The sequence below is a fragment of the Schistocerca gregaria genome, chromosome X (genome assembly GCF_023897955.1).
Source record: "Schistocerca gregaria isolate iqSchGreg1 chromosome X, iqSchGreg1.2, whole genome shotgun sequence".
NCBI classification, from domain to species: domain Eukaryota; kingdom Metazoa; phylum Arthropoda; class Insecta; order Orthoptera; family Acrididae; genus Schistocerca; species Schistocerca gregaria.
Window position 1 is genome coordinate 856,303,277 of NC_064931.1, and position 24,243 is coordinate 856,327,519.

At 43.5% G+C, this 24,243-nt stretch overlaps 1 protein-coding gene across 3 annotated transcripts in view; it reads right to left on the minus strand.

The window, feature by feature from the left end:
- LOC126298025 (facilitated trehalose transporter Tret1-2 homolog) overlaps positions 1-24,243 on the minus strand; it is a 335,996-nt gene that overhangs the window by 138,072 nt on the left and 173,681 nt on the right. For all 3 annotated transcript variants that reach the window (XM_049989346.1, XM_049989348.1, XM_049989347.1), the window contains one exon: positions 15,732-15,808. In XM_049989346.1, the coding sequence (XP_049845303.1) occupies positions 15,732-15,808 (77 nt within the window). The remainder of the gene's footprint in view (positions 1-15,731; positions 15,809-24,243) is intronic.

Genomic DNA, 24,243 nt, shown 5'->3' on the forward strand with positions numbered 1-24,243 from the left:
GACTCAGTTTTTCAGGATAGCAAATGGGAACTTGCAGTACAGAAAATGGCCCAAGGATCACCTGTGTGTGTGTGTGTGTGTGTGTGTGTGTGTGTGTGTGTGTGTGTGTATGTAGTGAGTGAAGTGTTATGAAACAATGTGTGTATAGTGTGTGCAGTGACTGATAGTGAAATATGAGTGAATAGTGTGGCATTACATTATTTAATGAGTTATTTGTAAATAAATTATTGTATACCAGGAGTAAAATCTAATGATTGTCTCTAACTAGAAGTCTGTAAATATATGTGTATACGAATTAGCTTATTGTAAATTGATCTAAGCTTGTAAATACTTTGACATGTCCTATATCCTTGTAAAAAGAGATCTACGGATGAATAAAACTACTACTACTACTACTACTACTATTCCAAATTTTCTCTCAGTTGTTCTGCCACTAATGCTGCTGAGTCGGTAGGTCGATAAAAGGAGCCAATTATTAACCTAGCTCGGTTGTTGAGTGTAGCCTCCGCCCATAATATTTCACAGGAACTATCCACTTCTACTTCACTACAGGATAAACTACTACTAACAGCGACAAACACGCCACCACCGGTTCCATGCAATCTATCCTTTCTAAACACCGTCTGTGCCTTTGTAAAAATTTCGGCTGAATTTATCTCAGGCTTCAGCCAGCTTTCTGTACCTATAACGATTTCAGCTTCGGTGCTTTCTATCAGCGCTTGAAGTTCCGGTACTTTACCAAAGCAGCTTCGACAGTTTACAATTACAATACCGATTGCTGCTTGGTCCCCGCATGTCCTGACTTTGCCCCGCACCCTTTGAGGCTGTTGCCCTTTCTGTACTTGCCCGAGGCCATCTAACCTAACCATTCTGTTAGAACATGTGCCTTTACAAGTACGACACAACATGTGGTTCATGCACGATGGAGCTCCTGCACATTTCAGTCGAAGTGTTCGTACGCTTCTCAACAACAGATTCGGTGACCGATGGATTGGTAGAGGCGGACCAATTCCATGGCCTCCACCCTCTCCTGACCTCAACCCTCTCGACTTTCATTTATGGGGGCATTTGAAAGCTCTTGTCTACGCAACCCCGGTACCAAATGTAGAGACTCGTCGTGCTCGTATTGTGGACGGCTGTGATTCAATACACCATCCTCCAGGGCTGCATCAGCGCATCAGGGATTCCATGCGACGGAGGGTGGATGCATGTATCCTCGCTAACGGAGGACATTTTGAACATTTCCTGTAACAAAGTGTTTGAAGTCACGCTGGTACGTTCTGTTGCTGTGTGTTTCCATTCCATGATTAATGTGATTTGACGAGAAGTAATAAAATGAGCTCTAACATGGAAAGTAAGCGTTTCTGGACACCTGTCCACATAATATATTTTCTTTCTTTGTGTGTGAGGAATGTTTCCTGAAAGTTTGGCTGTACCTTTTTGTAACACTCTGTATATCCAAGCCTCTCTCATGCACTGAACGCTTGTCATACTGTTGATGGGGATACCTCCGTCGGACGGGGACGTTAAACTCGGCAAGAGGAGTGGGCTATGTCCCGTCGCAGGGTTTCTGTCTTTCCCTTCTCTCATCATCATCATCACACAACAGACATAACACTGCACTACACACTCATCCTTTATATTCGACCTACAATCTACAAATACACATACAACTCTCACATATCCGCACGGAAAGCGGCCAACGTGCGCAGAGGCAGAACACCCTTTCCGAAAGCGGCTGAAGCCACCCCGGGAAGTATCCTAGCCTACAATGCCATACGACATCTATATTTTTACTCAACTGTGGTGTACGTCTGATGGCACTACTTCTTCTCTTCTTTCAGCGTATTTAGCAAACGGACGTTCTTGAAGTGACAATATACACAAAGATTCATTTTTGGGCAGCGGCTCTGAGTCTATTTAGTAAATATTTCAAATTAACGCATGTAAGATTTTTGTTGGTGAGGACTTTCACTTACTACGTGAATTTCCAAAGAGAACAAAACGGCAGTACATCTCTGTTGTTAATTATATCTGGGAAAAGCTGGACAATATGTAGCTCAATGCAAGTAGGATCCTTTTACGAGGCATACAAATTTGTGACTAACTTTGACCTTCCACAATAACCGGCACGGAATAGTTTCTCAAAACCCACATATTTCCGTTCAGTCTTTTCTCTGCCGGCTCTGTGTTAGGTCATAAACGGGCGGGAGTCCTAATTAAAAGTGGCTCAAGGTGAGCAAACCGGACTTGGAAGGAAATGGGTGTCGCCGTAACATAACACCAGGCTATGCCTGCGGTTAGCTTCTTCATATCATAATAAAAGGGCAACTCTTTTAGCTTTATCGCAAAATTGGGGAGAGATTGTCACGGATACGATAAGCGAGTTTGGATGGCAGTCATTAAAACAAACACGTTTTTCGTTGCGGCGAGATCTTTTCACGAAATTTCTATCACCACCTTCCTCCTCTATATGTGAAAATATTTTATTGTCACCATCCTACACAGGGGAAATGATCGTAATGTGAGCAGTTTACGATCGTGTTGCCATCTGAGCATCCGAGGAGCCGCCAGATTGTGCTCATTTTCTGGAGATGTCTTCTACATGAAGCCGAAACCGGTCATTAATAAAATATTATAGCGATCTAGATTGTTGTTTTAATCAGCTTTAAGTATGAATTGCAGAGTAATTACGTAGATACAGATGTAGATAAGCTTCTCTCTGAGACTGTGGAAAGCCCCGCAACGGAAAGGGTGAATACCTATAATGAGAGTCTTGTCTGTTGCGTTTTACATCCCGTCGAAATGAAGGCTCAATTTGATAAACAGAAGTAAAATGACATTGGCTATCTTAGAAGTCATGCGAAGTATCTCAAGGAAACAACGCGAAACTCAAACCGGGAAGAGAATGCGGTGAACTGGGATTGTCGCTCGCTTCCCTGGAATATGAAGTTAGGAACTGCATCATTACGCCCGACACTGTTTAGCGGGAAGCTTCTCGTAATTGAGGGATTAAAGTGAAATGTTTCCGTTGAAAATTTCTGAAATAAATTTCTGTTTGAAGCGTACGTACTAATTAGTTGGTTGGCAAAAACTGGACAGGAGTCGTTTAGCACCGTTCGTCAGACACTTCTGTGTGCAGCTAGCGTAGAAGGAACACTGCACTTATATTTTCATATTTTAAATTCTCTTTAAGAGATAATAATGTTATGTACACATAATGAATGACACCAGAATTGTTTACAGAACAACAACACTGTCTCAACCTTAAATGCCATGTGCACTGTAGATTTCTCCTCAGTTGCTTGTTACTGATATCGTAACTTCCCACACATGTTTACTGTTTTTCATTTACTTCATCATCTCCTCCTATTCTGATTGTGATGGTCAGCTCCTGGAGAGACAACTTATTTAACAAACACAGTCGTGATCGCATTTAAGTTGTTAATTTGTAATTTTAATTTTTTAGATAACAAGTTTCGATCTTTCAAGAGATCATCATCAGATCTACATTCCTTGATAACAGTAGGAATCGTGTTTCCTACTGCCATCTAGGAATGTAGATCTGATGATAGTCTCTTAGAAGATTGAAACTGGGTCATCTAAAAAATAAAAAATGAAAATTAACAACTTAAAATGTCATCACGACTGTGTTTATTAAATAAGTTATAATAGTAATAGACGTCGTTTTTCCGGGAACAATCTTCCAAAACTTTTCTTGCAGAAATGTTCCAAAAACGCGGAAATTGAACGGTAAACGTGACAGAGCCGACATGTAGATTTCTTCTGATATTGTGACTTTGGTGCGTAGTTTCTCGCTTACATAACGCTTCAGATGTTGTAAATAAGGTGGTTATCAACTTAGAACTTCTTGGCTCTGCTAGACTTAGCCCTATTTGAGGGATGTACAATTGACTCCTTACGAGTTTCCAATCAAATCACACAACCAGTTTTGTAGGTCTCATAATTAATTAAATTATTCAGAGCTTCTAAAAAGAAAAAGTTCGTATTGCCAGAAAGAGAGAGAGAGAGAGGTAGAGAGAGAAGTAATCGCAAACTGATGTATACTGAGTGTCAGACATATCGGAGTATAATACCCCGATTTGATAAGCAAAGCAATACAACATTTAACTTGAGATCAACCTATCTCTTTTTGATGGTTGGTTGTGGGTACCATAGTAGAGCCATATCATGATGAGAGGAGAAGATATAGACTAGCTTCACTAACTCCAGAACACGTGTTTTCCCTGCGTGGGCTTAAGTGGTCAGGTACCTACGAGGCTGTTGCGACATCTGAACGGCCGAACCGGAGGAACGAGATTGTGACGTCGGCCGCTGCTTGTGAGAGTATATGACCGCTGACACCGTTATCTTTTTTGGATGCGCCAGCATCCGTTCTACGTGGACAACCGACCGGTGAAAGCCGTACGCAGCTCGAGCTTGGTCCAGTAGACCCTCTCCTGGCGACGCCTTATAATAATGCCATTTCCCCCTGGTTTTCGTGTATTATAGAGGATTGAATAAAGCAACAGAGTCCTAAGAATCTTTCACAATGACCAGTCGATTCCAAACTAAGGAGTGATTTGTTCATATTTATCTCATTTTGATACGTCCTTATCGATTCTTCACCTGGTAACAGCTCATCGCCGCTGTCTAGGACGTCGAATATAACCGAGATCGTGGTCAAAAAAATATGACATCAGAGCATCTTCTGTAAGATAAGCGCTTCTAGTTCTCTACCACATACTTTTCTTGTGCCTGTATAAGTATAAGAAGACGCGACTCGTAAACATTTGGCTATACAGGACTTACATTACACAGTAAACGAGACGACTTTTTTTTCTGTCGACCCTACGCCCTGGTTTATTAAACTCAATAACGACGCACGGAAAAGTACTCTACAAACAGTATCCAAGGCAGACCAGTTGTCAAACGCTAACAAAAGTCACTCCAAAGTGCAATCCACTCCGAACCGGGCCCTCTGCCAAGGTAATCCGCCAGCGAGTACACAGTTTCTTCAATAGGAAGGCAAGCACTGACCAGAGTAGCCATGTGTGTGATATCGACTGTGCACAGTAGAGAGCAGCAGCTTAGCACTAAACACATGGCTTTAGGGTGACTTTTATTTATTTGTTTATTTAGCATTTACGTTCCTCCCGTTGCGACTGGACTGGTAACAACCAAGATAATACTTTTCAGCCTTTTGTTTACAAAGGAAACGAATATAGAGATACATTTCTGAGGGTAAACAGTGATTACACACTGTCTGATCAGTGTTGCCCGTAAATCCCTATGTAATGCAAGACTAACGAGTATATAACACGAGAGGTGGACCCGAAGATATGACAGGAGGCGAGGTTATTGTTTTGTCATTAGAGAAGCAATAGTAACAGAATCAGTCTGTCAGCAGAACTCAGTGACTTGGTACGTAGACTAGTCATTGGATGTCATCTGAGTAAAAAATTTCAGCCTTTCGAAAGCTGCCAGGTGGATTGTTGATGATGTGATTATGAGATGAAAAAGCAAAGGAAGAACCACAGCTAAACCGAGCCAGGCAGATCGCACGTACAGGCGGACAGGGAGGGTATTTATAAGAAATCGCACAAGATCGACGAAAGGAATCATTGGTGAGTTCCAAAGTGCTACCTGCAGTTCAGCTAACATAATGACTGTGGGTAGGGAGTTGAAAAGCATAGTATACGATGGCCGCGAAGCTCCTCTCAAGCGACAGATTTCTGGGGTCAGCACTGAGCGACACTCGAGCTGGTGTGAAGAGCGACGCCGGTGGGCAGTGTATGACTGGAAACGAGTCGTTTGGAGCCATGAATCACGCGTGGAGAATGGTACCTGCCGTCATATGTAGTGCCAATAGTGAAGTACAGGGGAGGTTGTGTTACAGTATGAGGATGTTCTTCGTAGTTAGGGTGGGGTCCCCCACGTTTAAGAAAATGCTAAATGCGGGTGAACACGATGACATTTTACAGCACTGTGTACTGCATACAACAGATGGACATTTCGCATGCGTTGATTGTATCAGCTTGATAATGCCCCCAATCATAAAGCAGCATCTGTATAGCAATGGTTTGTAGACAACAACATTTCCGAAATGGACTAGCCTACCCAAAACCCCACTAGAATACTACTGTGATTAGTGAGATCGTAGGCTTCGCTCCAGTTCCCAGCGTCCAACTTCATTACCTTCTCTGGTTTCGGCTCTTCTGGAAGAATGGTATGTCTTTCCTCCTCAGACATTAAAGTGTCCCCAGCAGAGTTCAAGGCGTTATAAAGGCGAAAGGTGGACACACCGCATATTAATGTCCTCTAATACTTGTTCGAATAGTTTTTATCAGATAGTGTATAAACTACTGAAATAAAGTTTTACACTACCCGCATGTCAGTGAACGTGTGAGCTTCAATTCAGGGAGAACAATAAACGAAAAATATTAGCCTGATCAACAAAAGGAAATAACTGTAAAATAGAGACGATAGAATTACCTAAGGTAGCCTGTTAGAAAGTGCAAATCTGTGACAGGATCCTCGTTGTCATTCCAATAGTCGAGTAGTTGCTGCTAAAGCCCATCCCACTTTCGACGGCGGCCCTCGTGTGGATTATCCAATAAGTAAGGAGGGCTCTTGCACGATGCTGTGCGAGTTTTAACTGGTCGCTAGAACGCTTCGTCTGATTAGTGTCAGCAGATACCACAAACTACTCCATTCGGTTGATTTTCGCGTCCTGGAGAAACGTGTTTACGAGGTTGTCGTAGTATACTCGTGCGTTATAGTCTCGAAAGAAAGCCCTTTGCCGAAATGTTGACAGTACGGCTAGACAGCAATTTGGAGGATCCTGTCTCGATATTGCGCAGTCCTCGCATTACCTTCGACAGCGATGAGAGTTGTCCGGCAACCGTGTATGATACAGGGGAAAACTCCTTGCTAAACTCGTGGAAATCTATAAGACATGCACTGCTACCTTGCCGCCCCACAATCTTCTACGAGGATGGTCAGGCGTCAGACAAACTCTGTACTTGTCAGTGGATAGAACAATACGCCTTTGATTCAGGTTCCGTTTCAGGCTGTGCCTTGCTTATTTCTTTCTCTCACAACTCTGCTTGCGTTTATACTGTTGTTCGTAATGATCGTCTTGATGTCAGATTAATCGTGTAGAATCGGTTTCGTACCTTCAGAGTCCACAGAGTTCTCCCATTTGCTCAAAAAGACAGTGCGTAGTTGTTTTCGATTCTCATCAGGGTACACAGAACCCAAATTTATAGGTTGCTGAGATGGCTACCAAGAGGGAGGTAATCAATGTTTTGACTCTCAAGACAGCAGCTGATTGTTTAAACGGAGACATTGTGGTCCACGTCGATTCGGCAGGCAACTTGCCAAACCGACAGCCTTTCCTGCCGTAAAGTGACAGTGCCTGCACGATTTAACAACGGGACGACACGGCAGTCGGACTTCCATAACCTTTTATATTTATGGCACGTGAAGTTCAGAACTTAAATATACCTTTCCCAAAGCAGTTTGATGCAGCTCTCAAAAATTTTCGATAAAATGGACTTTGAAGTTTTTCGACCGTGTTTTATATGCTAACACAAAGTAAACATATTTCGACAAGGAGTGTGGTTCTCTGGTAGAGCGCTCGCTCGCTGTGTGTGGGGCTTGGGTTCGATTCCAGGTAGAATCAAATATTGAACGAGAGTTTTCCATGAAGGCGCATGAGACTGGTAATCGCTGGATAGAGGCTCGTTTTGGTCATTACTTTTTCCGTTTAGCCGGCCGGAGTGGCCGAGCGGCTCTAGGCACTTCAGTATGGAAACTCGCGACCGCTACGGTCGCAGGCTCGAATCCTGCCTCGGGCATGGATGTGTGTGATGTCCTTAGGTTAGTTAAGTTTAAGCAGTTCTAAGTTCTAGGAGACTGATGGCCTCAGATGTTAAGTCCCATAGTGCTCAGAGTCATTTTTTTACGTTTTTTCCATTCAGTTCGAATACCAACGGCATTTAAATATAAAATTCACGAAATATATGCTAATTAATACACCTAATAGTTATTTTTATAAAAAATGTACGTCTCTTCTTTCTAGCTATACACGGTCCATTCACATTAATGTTACCACCACCTATGTTCGACGTCAACATACAGTAACCATGCACAGACGGTGGGGGGATGCGGAAAACAGCGCAGTCGTTTTCGTAATGAGGAAATGGAGCGACTTATCTGGTGTCCAAAAGGGTACGATCATTGGCTTTCGGGTTAAGAGCGGAAGCATTTCGGAAACGGTTAAGTCTGTAAACTGTTCGCGTGGCGCCGTAGTTAAAGTGTGCTATGCATGGCAGAGTGGCGCTATCTAAAGAGGCTGCTGTTATGCACTACGTGCCATAGATAACAGGGGTGAGCGACGGGCGAATAGACATGCACCTGTTGAGCAACAGATGAACGGAGGACCTACTAACAGTGTCTTCTCAACGACCGTTCAGCGAATGTTGGTGCCTGTGAGCCTCCGCAGCAAGCACCTGGGTGATGCACCAAGCTGATTACTGTTCATCAGCCACGAAGGCTGGAATTTGCACGCCAATGCCGCAACCAGAATGGCGACAGGTGTCCTTTTCAGATGAATCACGTTTTATACTACATCGGATAGATGGCCATAGGCGCGTACGGCGCGAAACGTAGAACGCAAACATCGTGGAACAGTCGTCGGTAGGGTCTACGCCGGAGGATGGAGCGTTGTGGTTGTGGAAGGCACAAATATGGTTCTATCCTTGTGGACGATGTCCAGCCCGACACGCTACACGTAAATGCTGATAGAGCAGTCTCCTTTGTGATGCCAAGTTTTGTGCCTGTAAGTGCTTTGAGAGGGGTATATTTGTGTTCTGTGCTTCACGTACCACAAACATAAAAAATTTCAAAAATCTGCTTGCTGCGTGGTTCACCTGTAAGCTTGAAACAGTCTTTGCAATCAGTAGATAGACTGAACATTGTTTGCGATTGGAGATACAGCGTACTCAGCTGAACAGTACTGAAAATTTAGGTTCACTTTCTCCTTCTTGGATATTAATATCCAGAGTGGGGTGGATCAGTACACCTAGGCAAGGAAGCGTGGAATCACATTTTTTAAGTAGTTAACATGTCGTGAGCTTAGTGATGAACGTCTCTTGGCTCAGTGATGACGTTAGTGATGGTAGTGAATCCTGGCAAACGTCGATAAATGGCTCGTGTGTCGAAGGTAGCAGAGAGAAAGGTATATGAAAAAGGATGTGTGGTTCACTTGGAGGAAGCATCTGATTGTTGAGATGTAGGAAGTTGGTAGTGAAGCAGGTTTCATACGGGTACGAAGAACGTGGTTTGGAGCCTCTGTTTGGATTGGGACAGATGGGGTAGGCTACAGTTAGTAGGATTAATACATGTTAGGAATTATTAAATGGTGTGGGCGAGGGGTAAGTTGTAATTGTCCTGTGAAAGGATATAGAGTGTTTGGGGATAAAAGAAAGATAGGGTATGCTCATGGAGGTGTGGCTTCGGACTAAGGCTCTCAGCGTTTGGGATTACGCCAGAATATTATGACTCACGTTGATGGGAGACATAGATAGTGGCAATGTTCTACGTATATAAGAAGGGGCACAGGATATTGGTGGGTGGCCGCGTACAGAAACTGAGGTGCCGTGCATGTAGTTCTGGAGCGAATGGTGGGCCCTGGGCGGAGCCGAGGTCCTTGTCATATCTGCATAAGTGAGGATAGGGGAGATGACGCTCTCGGATGTCTTGATAATTGTAGTGGGATTTAGCCCCCGTTTTAGGACGATTGGTAGTGGCAGTCATGTCAGTATATTGTGGACTCTCTTTTGAATAGCTATTAGATGGAGATCCCAAGCAGGTCAGATTAAGCGTTTTGATTAGGTGGCATGAACATTTATGGACTGTTGGCTAAAGATTTGTGGTAGAAAGTACAGACGTTTCTTTCCCGTAATTATTGGCTGCGATTTTGCATGGCCGGTGGAAAGATATCAAAGATTACAACAGAAAGTGAAGGGATCGTTGATGAGAATGGTGGGTTGCGTGGAAGAGCAAGAAAGTGGTGTCGTCAGCAAACTGGAGTAGGTACATGAGAAGGAAGGGTGTTGAGATGTGACCTGTTTCTGGGAAATGAAAGAGAGATGACTGGACGGAACCTTGGGGCATGCCAGCAGTTTTGTGGACAATGCGAGGTTGGATATTATTTATTTTTTATAGAGGATGATCCGTTAGTCAGAAAGGATGCAATTAGGCGGGTGCACTTAACCGAAAATGCAGACAGTAATAGTCTTGTTCATTACCTACGTGTAAGAAGAGGGACGATCGACCCTTGTTGTGTTGTTGGCGTAGCAGGTGACCTAGGTTCAAAAGCTGATCATCAGTAGAAAATTCAAGGCATCTGTGATTATTGTAACAACGATGATGCATTTGATTAGCTGTGGCACTACCAAATGTACTTCATGTTCTGCTTGCATATTCTGGCGAAGGCACTTGAAAACAGTGCTGCGAACTGAAACTGGCTAGATGTGATTATAAGGAATAATAAAGAAGAACTTTAGCAATTGAGGCAGTTGCCTTTGCCTGGATTTCTTGCTACAGTCGAACTGCAATGGAGTTCAACCTGTCGTCATTCGGTTACGTTGCCCTCCACTATGAGTATCGAATGGTTTGAAAATTCCAGCTCCAAGATGGATACGTTTTATTGAAATTATTTGCATGACAATACAAAACTGAGGTTATACAAATGTCGTTCACTGTTGACATGTAATAGACAGGATTAAAAATTGACCTCTATAAGTTAGTGTGGAATCTCTTTCCACACTATTTGTGACCGAGTCCGCAAAGAAATACCGAGCGAGATGGCGCAGTGGTTAGCGCACTGGATTTGCATTCGGGAGGACGACAGTTCAAACCAGCGTCCGGCCATCCTGATTCAGGTTTACCGTGTTTTCCCTAAATCGCTCCAGGCAAATGCCGGGATGGTTTCTATTGTCGCGGAAGAAACTGAGTAGAGCTGTTACCGTGGTGTAGTGGTTATGATAGGAGACTGCTGCATTGAGAGTCGTGAGTTCAACAACTCTCCTGAACTGTGAAATTTTAATTTCTATATTCGGTTCGAGTACATTCTAGAAGTATCCACAAATGTCAAGAATAATTGTACTTGTATATATACCGTATATGTTCTGGCCAGAGGCAGTTCGCTCTGCGCTCTTGTATGTGCAAGTGCTGAATACGCCTTAGTTAAGTGAAGTTAGTGTTTGTCATTCATCTAATTACAGTTTCTTCTACGTGGCATTATTCTGGTGGAGACGCTGGGTATCGATCACAGCACTCGAGCAGACGAGTTTGCCTACAACCCCGCCAAACAAGACACCACAGGATTTACGCCATTTTTCCTGGTGCGTGGATGTGAGGCGACTACGACGATGGACACTGTGCTTTCGTTACATCCTGATGACGTGGACGACGCCTACATCGGCCAAGTGCTAACCAGAGCAGACGAAGCTCGACTCCGCAAGCTGCAGGCTCAACAAAAGGGTCGCCAAAGGTGCGACGCGAGCCACCGCCCTGTTGTCTACCAGCCTGGTGAAGTCATCTGGATCTTCACTCCTGTTTGTAAGGTTGATCTCTCTGAGAATCTCCTCAGGTGCTACTTTGGACCTTATAAGGTTGTGAGACAGTTGTCTCATGTTACTTATGAAGTTGAAGATTTCGACCCGACGAAAGATCAGAGATACTGTCCACGTCCTTTGAATGAAGCCCTACAAGGATCCTGCCACCCTGGGTAAATTCGAAGCTCCACTGACAGGCGACAAGCGGAAAGGTGACGAAGAGCGTAGCGGCAAAAGAAGTTCTAAGAAGATCACCGTCAGGGCGAACATCAGTCATAGGGAGTCGGACTGGGAGGACGTATAGCCGAGACGCTATTCACTTAAGGAGGGAGAAAGTCGCAGAAGAAACTGAGTAGCACAGTCATCGTGGTGTACTGGTTATGATACTAGACTGTTGTGTCGAGGGTCGTGAATTCAAACTTCACCTCAACTGAAAATTTTAAATTCTATATTCGGTTCCAGTACATTCGAGAAGTATCCACAAACGTCAAAAATCATTGTACTGGAATGTTCTGTAACTGTATATATACCTTTGTGTTCTGGCAGGAGGCAGTTTGCTCCGCGCTTTTGTTTGTGCAAGTGCTGAATAGACCTCCGTTAAGTGAAGTTAGTGTTCGTCATTCATCTAATTACACATTCTTCTACGTGACACCATGAAAGGGCACGGCCGGTTTCCTTCCTCATCTTTCCCTAATCTGATGGGGCCGATGACCTCGCTGTTTGGTCGCCTACCCCAAACGAACCAATCACCAACCACAAAGAATCAACGGTGGATGCTGGAGGGCAGCGACGAACAAGGTGCCTCGTTACAAGTGACACTGTGAAATGTTGTGTTGTCTGAATGAAGGGCAGTGTCTCGAGCTTTGAAACCTCTCCAGTGTACCTGTTACTGTCCACATCGCTCTCTATGTGTAGGAGTTGATGCCCCAGAGACACACTTGATGTTTCTCTGTTTTGCTGCACGACAATGTAGCTATCATACTCTGGTCACTACTACTTGTCCGCCATGCCGCCCCTCTTTGCAGTCGAATTGATTTGTTGCTGGCACAGAGTTCTAAATGTCATTTCATTTTTTCAGTATATCCTTTCTGTATGTTGCGATATTCACCAGTTGTAATGTAAATTATTTTTCAGTTACAATCATTATACAGCCATATTGCAGCAGTTTTCTGTAGAGTACAACGAATAATTTTGCCATAAATATCTGGCAAACATTATACAGCGTGAACCCCGAAGTTCACTAACAAAACTTTAGAGATTGTTCGGGGATATTTTCTGAGAATTTTGATGTAAAGAATGAGTGCTCTGCTGTGCCTTGTTACGGAGTAATTGTATTTCGTTTGATTTATCACTTCCGTTTATCTTCGTATTCATACCGCACTGAAAGCACACTGCCCGAAAAAAAAATGCTGCACCGTCAAGGACAAGGTCTGTTTATTGACGAATGATGTGCCAGGTAGCTCATCATTCTAGGAGTATATGATAACAAATCAGACAAGTATCACAGTATAAGCTGTCCAGACTGTCACTTTAGTACATAGGGTTCCCATCCTTGTCCCCCCTCCCCCCTTTCACTTCTGGCAATAACGCAGGCGTGTATTCTCGCAGGCCAACGAACATAAAGGTAACGAATGGCACCCTGCAGTAGGTTGTCCTGAGCATCTTGCGCCTTTTGTTCCAGTTCGGAAATGGTTCTTGCAAGCTCTGGAGAACGAGTATGTTTCCGCTTCATCACGCACGACACGTGTTAAATTGGCGAGAGATCTGGTGATACTGTTGGCCAAGGCAGTTTTTTGACACCAAGAAGAGCAGAGCACGTTGCGTTCCAGCAGCCAATGTGGACGTGCATTGATCTAATGAAAAAAAAACACATCATTTCCCCGTCTAGGAAATGACAGCAGCACGGGAATAACAGCATGTGCAATGCAGCGGGCACCGATTGCTTCACCCCGGAGATACACTAAACGCGACCGCAAGATGTAGCTGACGGAGATCTACAGCGTGAAATCTGAGTGTCGTGAGCGAATGCGATCTGGAATAGGCAGCTGACCGCGTCTACGTTCATCACTAGTACACAGACAGAATGTACTCTCATGACCGAAGACAACAGAGTTCCATTCCACTCTGCAGTCAGTTCTTTCACGATACCAGAGTAGCTATGCTTGCCGGCGTCGTGGTGTTAGTCGTAGCCTGGCCAGAGGCACACGTGATCCGAGCGGTGGTCTCTGGTAACCAGATTTCGCTCCTGGATGGTGTTCAGTTGGCCACTGCTGCTCGCACGAGGCGTCGATCTAGGCGTGCGTCTGTACTACGTGCAAGTCCAGAACCATGTCCAAAGGAGTGTTCCAAAGATCACTGCTGAAAGCAGCGACACGCCATCGATACGTTGCCCCCCATAGGTGCACAATGCCGCCCCATTCAAACGGATGAAGCTGTTCAACATGAGTACCTAGTTGCACGGGTGACATGGTTCTAGAATGACAGTTACAAACACTCTTCCCCTCTAAAGTCAGCACACTTACTGCCTGCAGAGTCATAATACAGGTTGCACACATAATTATTATGAACGCCACCTGATCGCCGATGACCGCGACAAATAAATCATTAACTCAATAACACCTCATATACAGGGTGTTACAAAAACGTACGGCCAAACTTTCAGGAAACATTCCTCACATACAAAGAAAGAAAATATGTTATGTGGACATGTGTCCGGAAACGCTTACTTTCCATGTTAGAGCTCATTTAATTACTTCTCGTCAAATCACATTAATCATGGAATGGAAACACACAGCAACAGAACGTACCAGCGTGACTTCAAACACTTTGTTACAGGAAATGTAGGGGAGTAGGATATCGTCAACGTATCGCTGTACTGTTAGGGTGCAGCGCATGACAACCAAAGGGGCCCTGCTAAGAGAAGGAATGGCACCCCAGACCATCACTCCTGATTGTCGACAGTCATAACCTTGTTCACTGTCTACGTATAAGAAGTGGGATGGTCGACACTTATTGTTTTGTTGGTATATTAGGTGGCCTACCTGCAGGAGTTGATTGCCTGTGGAAAATTCACGGCATCTGTTATGATTGTGACAAAGATGATGTATGTGATTAGCTGAGGCACTACTAAATGGAATTCCGTTTCGAACGGAGTCCCGATGGCCAACGAAGTCGTGTCTGGAGACGGCCCGGACAGCAGTGGAATACCAGCCTGGCTGTCGTCCGCCATACGGCCCAACTGCTGGGAGTGATGGTCTGTGGTGCCACTTCTTTTCATAGCAGGAATCCTTGGCTGTCATCCGCTGCACCCTTACAGCACAGCGGTACGCCGAAGATATTCTATACCCCGTTTTGTTGTCCTTAACGACAAACCATCCTTAGCTTATATTTCAGGATGATAATGCCCACCCACATAGGGTTAGAGTTTCTACTGCTTGTCTTCGTGCTTGCCTAACCCTACCTTGACCAGCAAGGTGTCGCCGTACCTCTCCCAAACTGAGAAAGTTTGGAGCATTGTGGACAGGGCCCTCCAACCAGCTCGAGATTTTGACGCTCTAACTCATCCATTGGACGGAATTTGACTCCATATCCGTCAGGAAGACATCCAACAACCCAAGTGCTTGCATAATGGCCAAAGATGGACTAAAGATTTATTGACTTTCTCAATTTGTGAAGATCTTTCTCTTGAATAAATCATACAATTTTTTTGAAATTGTAATCATTTGTTTGTCCGTACCCATAAATCTCATCTACCGTCCCATTTGGATAAATCCTTCCAGGTGCGTCGTTTTTTTCTTTCAGATTTCCGCAGAAGTTGCATCAATAATTTCAGCTTCTACACAAGGCGAACAAGGAGCGCTGTGGTGATACATAAAAGCACTACTGACAACCATATTGTTCCTTACAGTGCTTTGTAATTACATTTGGTAGCCCCATTCGTCAAATAAAACAGTTCCTTCACTGCCTTTGACTTTTTCACCACTGATGTTCCCTGTTGTTTTACAGAACTGGCTCTTATCTTGTGGCCATGATCTGCCTCTCTCTTAACTGACAATAATTCTACATTTTTTGTTGGAGTTTCTTAAGAAACAACATGTTAGTTACCTGGGCCACAACTGCCTTCCATCGCTTGGCTGTCGGGACTATGACGCTGTCATCCATGTCGGCTGCTGCACAGCACCCTGCGGACATAAATACCACGGTATGTCATTCGTGTCCACCTTACAATTTATCATAGGTCTTAGTCACTGCCTGCAAGTCTTTCCATTTAATAGCAATTAGAGGGTTAACGTTACAGTGAAGCAGTTTGTAAAATACTTATTGCATTACAGATTTTTATTAAGGTGCGTAAAGGATAGAAAAGTTTTCTGAACCTGAGAACAGTATCTCCCAGTGAGGACTAACATTTAAATCACGGTACGTTCACCTGCCAATGTATGCCAACAACATCGTAAACCATGCTTTAAGAAGATGAGTACAAGTGACGATTCCTAGAAGTGCTTTCACTGCTTTCTAATCTTTAGTTTAACGAAAATTTGACAGCAGTTAACAAATATTCAGAATCACTTTCTTCTCGACAAAATGGAGCATGGACATTAAAGAAAGATCACGTTACGTGTTATGTAGAACACATCTTATCTTCTGAGTATTCACTGTTTTCACTAGTACCGTAAATCAACCAAAAATCACTTAAAATAAATGCAAATACATCTATTTAAAACAGCAGATAAAAATTCGCTTGATGCCTTCCTAAGAGAGAGTCTCCATTCCTTCCAAGCTAATTATATAAGATATGGCTCCAGTTCAAAGATACAGTATCGACAGCAATAGATAGATTCATACCGCATAAGTTAATAACCATGGTACACTAAACACGTCAGAACACTGTTGCAGAAGCAACGAAAAAAGCATGCCAAATTCAGAAGAACGTAAAATCTCCGAGATTGGCTAAGTTTCACGGTATCTCGAAATTTAGTGCGGACGTCAATGCGAGATGCTTTTAATAGTTTCCACAATGAAACATTGTCTCAAAATCTGGTAGAAAACCCAGAGATTCTGGTCGTATGTAAAGTACACCAGTGGCAAAAAACAATCAATACCGTCACTGCGCGATAGCGATGGAAATGTTACTGATGATGGTGCCACAACAGCGGAGTTACTAAATACAGTTTTCCGTAATTCCTTCACGAAAGAAGATGAAGTAAATATTCTAGAATTCGAAACCAGAACAGCTGTTAGCATGAGTGACATAAAAGTAAATATCTTAGATGTTGCGAAACAACTCAGATCACTTAAGAAAGGCAAGTCTTCCGGTCCAGATGGTATACCAATCAGGTTCCTTTCAGAGCATGCAGACACAATAGCACCTTTCTTAGCAAATCATATAAAACCACTCACTTGACGGAAGGTCTGCTCCTAAGGACTGGAAAGAAGCACAAAATGGTTCAAATGGCTCTGAGCACTATGGGACTTAACATCTATGGTCATCAGTCTACTAAAACTTAGGACTACTTAAACCTAACTAACCTAACGACATCACACAACACCCAGCCATCACGAGTCAGAGAAAATCCCTGACCCCGCCGGGAATCGAACCCGGCAACCCGGGCGGAGGAAGCGAGAACGCTGCCGTACGACCACGAGATGCGGGCTAAAGAAGCACAGGTCACACCAATATTCAAGAAAGGAAATAGGAGTAAACCATTGAATTACAGACCCATATCACTGAACTCAATTTACAGTAGGATTTTGGAGTATATACTGTTGTAGAGGATTATCTCACTAGGGGTAAGATAGATACTGCCTACAGGAAAATTAAAGAGACCTTTGGAGATAAGAGAACCACTTGTAAGAACATCAAGAGCTCAGATGGAAACCCAGTTCTAAGCAAAGAAGGGAAAGCAGAAAGGTGGAAGGAGTATATAGAGTGTCTATACAAGGTTGATGTACTTGAGGACAATATTATGGAAAAGGAAGAGGATGTAGATGAAGACAAAATGGGAGATACGATACTGCGTGTAGAGTTTGACAGAGCACTGAAAGACCTGAGTCGAAACAAGGCCCCCGGAGTAGACAACATTCCATTGGAACTACTGACTGCCTTGAGAGAGCCAGTCCTGACAAAACTCTACCATCTGGTGAGCAAGATGTATGAGACAGGCGAAATACCCTCAGACTTAAAGAAGAATATAATAATTCCAATCCCAAAGAAAGCAAGTGTTGACAGATGTGAAAATTACCGAACTATCAGTTTAATAAGTCACAGCTGCAAAATACTAACACGAATTCTTTACAGACGAATGGAAAAACTACTAGAAGCCGACCTCGGGGATGATCAGTTTGGAGTCCGTAGAAATGTTGGAACACGTGAGGAAATACTGACCCTACGACTTATCTTAGAAGCTAGATAAGGAAGGGCAAACCTACGTTTCTAGCATTTGTAGACTTAGAGAAAGCTTTTGACACTGTTCACTGGAATACTCTCTTTCAATTTCTGAAGGTGGCAGGGGTAAAGTATAGGGAGCGAAAGGCTATTTACAATTTGTACAGAAACCAGATGGCAGTTGTAAGAGTCGAGGGACATGAAAGGGAAGCAGTGGTTGGGAAGGGAGTAAGACAGGGTTATAGCCTCTCCCCGATGTTATTCAATCTGTATATTGAGAAAGCAGTAAAGGAAACAAAAGAAAAATTTGGAGTAGGTATTAAAATCCATGGAGAAGAAATAAAAACTTTGAGGTTCGCCGATGACATTTTAATTCTGTCAGAGACAGCAAAGGACTTGGAAGAGCAGTTGAACGGAATGGATAGTGTCTTGAAAGGAGGATATAAGATGAACATAAACAAAAGCAAAACGAGGATAATGGAATGTAGTCGAATTAAGTCGGGTGATGTTGAGGGTATTAGATTAGGAAATGAGACACTTAAAGTAGTAAAGGTGTTTTGCTATTTGGGGAGCAAAATAACTGATGATGGTCGAAGTAGAGAGGATATAAAATGTAGACTGGCAATGGCAAGGAAAGCGTTTCTGAAAAAGAGAAATTTGTTAACATCGAGTATAGATTTAAGTGTCAGGAAGTCATTTCTGAAAGTATTTGTATGGAGTGTAGCCACGTATGGAAGTGAAACATGGACGATAAATAGTTTGGACAAGAAGAGAATAGAAGCTTTCGAAATGTGGTGCTACAGAAGAATGCTGAAGATTAAAGGGGTAGATCACATAACTAATGAGGAAGTATTGAACAGGATTGGGGAGAAGAGAAGTTTGTGGCACAACTTGACCAGAAGAAGGGATCGGTTGGTAGCACATGTTCTGAGGCATCAAGGGATCACCAATTTAGTATTGGAGGGCAGCGTAGAGGGTAAAAATCGTAGAGGGAGACCAAGAGATGACTACACTAAGCAGATTCAGAAGGATGTGGGTTGCAGTGGGTTCTGGGAGATGAAGAAGCTGGCACAGAATAGAGTAGCATGGAGAGCTGCATCAAACCAGTCTCAGGACTGAAGACCACAACAACAACACTGTACTCGAACATCATGAATCACCTTGAAGAAAATGACTTATTGATACATAACTAACACGGATTCAGAAAATATCGTTCTTGTGCAACACAGTTAGCTCTTTATTCCCATGAAGTAATGAGTGCTGTCGACAAGGGATCTCAGATCTATTCCATATTCTTAGATTTCCAGAAGGCTTTTGATACCGTTCCTCACAATCGACTATTAATCAAATTGAGTGCATATGGAATATCGTCTCAGTTGTGTGACTGGATTCGTGATTTCCTCTCAGAGAGGTCACAGTTCGTAGTGATAGACGGTAAATCAACGAGTAGAACAGAAGTGATATCTGGCGTTCCGCAAGGTAGTGTCATAAGCCCTCTGTTGTTCCTGATAGACGGTAAATCAACGAGTAGAACAGAAGTGATATCTGGCGTTCCGCAAGGTAGTGTCATAAGCCCTCTGTTGTTCCTGATTTACATAAATAATCTAGGTGATAATCTGAGGAGCCCCCTTAGATTCTTTGTAGATGGTGCTATAATTTACCTTCTAGTAAAATCAGCAGACGATCAGTTCCAATTACAAAATGATCTAGAGAGAATTTCTGAATGGCGTGAAAAGTGGCAATTAGCACTAAACAAAGGAAAGTGCGAGGTCATCCACGTGGGTACTAAAAGAAATCCGATATATTTTGAGTATACGATGAATCGCACAAATCTAAGGGCTCTCAATTCGACTAAATACCTAGAAATTACAATTACGAGCAACTTAAATTGGACCACATAGATAATATTGTAAGGAAGGCGAAACAAAGACTGCGCTTTGTTGGCAGAACACTTAGAAGATGCGACAAACACACTAAAGAGACAGCCTACATTACACTTGTCCGTCCTCTGCTGGAATATTGCTGCACGGTGTGGGATCCTTACTAGGTAGGAATGACGGAGGACATCGAAAAAGCGCAAAGAAGGACAGCTCGTTTCGTGTTATCGCGCAATAGGGGTGAAAGTGTCACTGATACAGGGTGTTTCAAAAATGACCGGTATATTTGAAACGGCAATACAAACTAAACGAGCAGCGATAGAAATACACCGTTTGCTGCAATATGCTTGGGACAACAGTACATTTTCAGGCAGACAAACTTTCGAAATTACAGTAGTTACAATTGTCAACAACAGATGGCGCTGCGGTCTGGGAAACTCTATAGTACGATATTTTCCACATATCCACCATGCGTGGCAATAATATGGCGTAGTCTCTGAATGAAATTACCCGAAACCTTTGTCAACGTGTCTGGCGGAATAGCTTCACATGCAGATGAGATGTGCTGCTTCAGCTGTTCAATTGTTTCTTGATTCTGGCGGTACACCTGGTCTTTCAAGTGTCCCCACAGAAAGAAGTCACAGGGATTCATGTCTGGCGAATAGGGAGGCCAATCCACGCTACCTCCTGTATGTTTCGGATAGCCCAAAGCAATCACACGATCATCGAAATATTCATTCAGGAAATTAAAGACGTCGGCCATGCGATGTGGCCGGGCACCATCTTGCATAAACCACGAGGTGTTCGCAGTGTCGTCTATGGCAGTTTGTACCGCCACAAATTCACGAAGAATGTCCAGATAGCGTGATGCAGTAATCGTTTCGGATCTGAAAAATGGGCCAATGATTCCTTTGGAAGAAATGGCGGCCCAGACCAGTACTTTTTGAGGATGCAGGGACGATGGGACTGCAACATGGGGCTTTTTGGTTCCCCATATGCACCAGTTCTGTTTATTGACGAAGCCGTCCAGGTAAAAATAAGCTTCGTCAGTAAACCAAATGCTGCCCACACGCATAATGCCGTCATCAATCCTGTGCACTATATCGTTAGCGAATGTCTCTCGTGCAGCAATGGTAGCGGCGCTGAGGGGTTGCCGCGTTTGAATTTTGTATGGATAGAGGTGTAAACTCTGGCGCATGAGACGATACGTGGACGCTGGCGTCATTTGGACCGCAGCTGCAACACGGCGAACGGAAACCCGAGGCCGCTGTTGGAACACCTGCTGCACTAGCTGCGCGTTGCCCTCTGTGGTTGGTGTACACGGTCGCCCTACCTTTCCAACACGTTCATCCGTCACGTTCCCAGTCCGTTGAAATTTTTCAAACAGATCCTTTATTGTATCTCTTTTCGGTCCTTTGGTTACATTAAACCTCCGTTGAAAACTTCGTCTTGTTGCAACAACACTGTGTTCTAGGCGGTGGAATTCCAACACCAGAAAAATCCTTTGTTCTAAGGAATAAACCATGTTGTCCACAGCACACTTGCACGTTGTGAACAGCACACGCTTACAGCAGAAAGACGACGTACAGAATGACGCACTCACAGGCTGTGTTGTCTTCTATATCTTTCACATCACTTGCAGCGCCATCTGTTGTTGAAAATTGTAACTACTGTAATTTCGAAAGTTTGTCCGCCTGAAAATGTACTGTTGTCCCAAGCATATTGCAACAAACGGTGTATTTCTATCGCTGCTCGTTTTGTTTTTATTGCCGTTTCAAATATATCGGTCATTTTTGAAACACCCTGTATGATACGCAAGTTGGGGTGGCAGTCACTGAAACAAAGACGGTTTTCTTCGCGACGAGATATATTTACGAAATTTCAATTATTAAATTTCTCTTCCGAATGCGAAAATATTTTGTTGATACCCACCTGTGTAGGGAGAAATGATCATCGTAGTAAAATAAGACAAATCAGAGCTCTAACGGAAAGATTTAGATGCCCCTTTTGCCACGCGCCATTCGAGAGTGGAATGGTAGAGAAGTAATATGAAAATGGTTCGATGAACCCTCTGCCAGGCACTTAGTGTGAATTGCAGAGTACCCATGTAGATGTGGATGTAGATAGCGAAATGGCATGCAGAGGCAACACAGCTTTGGACAGCATGATAAAGGACAAGCGAATAACTAGAAAGATAAAGTAGTTTTTACATTCACATTTGATTACTGACTGTTGCTTTCTTTCGTGTTTAATTTTTGCATCACAGTTTTTACGGAGGAAGGCAACGTGCACAACATGCTTTGAAACTTCGTTTGCGAAAATAACGTCCAGAGTACGTTTTAGACATGAGACCTCATAGACTATATGGGAGTGAAGGATCTATGATCCCGATAGTGCACAACAACATTCAAATTAGTAATGCGCTTACCGGCCTGAAGTACTTTGATTTAACGGATGTAACATCGGAGTAAATTAACATTCTAAGAAAGACGTAGCGTTCTTCCTGTCAAGTACTCTCCCAGGTTTGTTAACACGAAATTCAAGCAAAGGCCATGAATACCGAATTTAAAATAAACTAATGACAAATAGAACGTCATAAAGCATAATTCTTTGCAACTGTAATGTTAAACCGGTTATTCAACATTTCAGTTTCAAGAAACCGACGTTGCTTCCAGAGCAGAATTACAGCTGCAGGATCGAGATGTATGCCACTTGTAGATATACATTTTTTTTAAAGATGATTATTTATAAGGCGCTACTTGAAGAAAACAAGTTCACCTCTGCAGCTACGTCATCAGCGCAGCCGACTGCCATGCGGAGGACCCAGGTGCGATACCCGGTTTTTCCAGGGACTTTTCCTTGGCGGAAAGACTGGAACGGGTTGCACTCAGCCTCGTGATCTCAATTGATAACTACTTGACCGAGTAGTAGCGTCCTCAGGCCAGAAAAACTGAGAGCAGCGCGCTGACCCCAGTCGAGTTTACACTTTTACTTAGAGAAATTCAACAATACACTTAGAAATTAACAAGATTAATCTACATCTATACTCATTATAAAAATGGGTCTATGTATGAACGGTTCCACGTCTTCTAAACGACTTGACCTAGCTGAATTAAACTTGGAACAAGTATCACTTACTGTCTGGAAGGAATCGCTGTCGGGGTAAGAACCAACTATCTATCAAAGGGGTTGAGTTTGGGGGTGAAAAATAGTGCAACCTACGATGTATGAATACCCATATTTTATTCATATAATACTTAATGACTTTCGATAAACTTTACACATAATTACAAACCTTTACGAAACTTTTTCTCGTTGACAACCTCAAACTATGATGAAAGGAAAAAAATTGTGTCGTCTACTACATTTTCGCTGTTCATGCAGTAAAACTGCCTCATGATGCACGAGCTTATAATTTACATTGAAGTGCCAAAGAAACTGGTATAGGCATGCGCATTCAAATACAGATATACGTAAACAGGCAGAATGCGACGCTGCGGATGGCAACGCCTATACAAGACAAGTGTCTGGCGCAGCTGTTACATCGGTTACTGCTTGTACAATGGCAGGTTATCAAGATTTAAATGAGTTTGAACGTGGTGTTATAGTCGGTGCACGACCGATGGCCACAACATCTCCTAGGTAGCGATGAGGTGCGGATTTCCCCGTACGACTATTTCACGAGCGTACCGTGAATGTCAGGAATCCGATGAAACATCAAATCTCCGACATGGGCGCGCCCTAAAAAAGATCCTGCAAGAAAGGGAACAACGACGACTAAAGAGACTCATTCAACGTGATAGAAGTGCAACGCTGGGCCATCAACAAGTGTCAGCGTGCGTACCATTCAACGAAATGTCACCGATATGGGCTTTCGGAGGCGAAGGCCCACTCGTGTACCCTTCATGACTGTACGACAAAAAGCTTTACGCCTCCCCTGGGCCCGTCAACACCGACATGGGACTGTTGATGACTGGAAACATCTTGCGTGGTCGGACGAGTCTCGTGTCAAATTGTATCGAGCGGATGGACGTTTACGGGTATGAAGACAACCTCATGAATCCTTGGGCCCTGCATGTCAGCAGTGAACTGTTCAAGCTGGTGGAGGCTCTGTAATGGTGTGCTGGTGGAGGCTCTGTAATGGTGTGGGACTGTGCAGTTTGGAGTGATTTGGGACCCCTGCAGGTGACAAGTACGTAAGCATCCATTCATGTGAATTGTGCATTCTGACGGACTTGGACAATTCCAGCAGGGCAATACGACGCCCCACACGTCCAGAATTGCTACAGAGTGGCTCCAGGAACACTCTTCTGAGCTTAAACAGTTCCGCTGGCCACCAAACTCCCCAGACATGAAC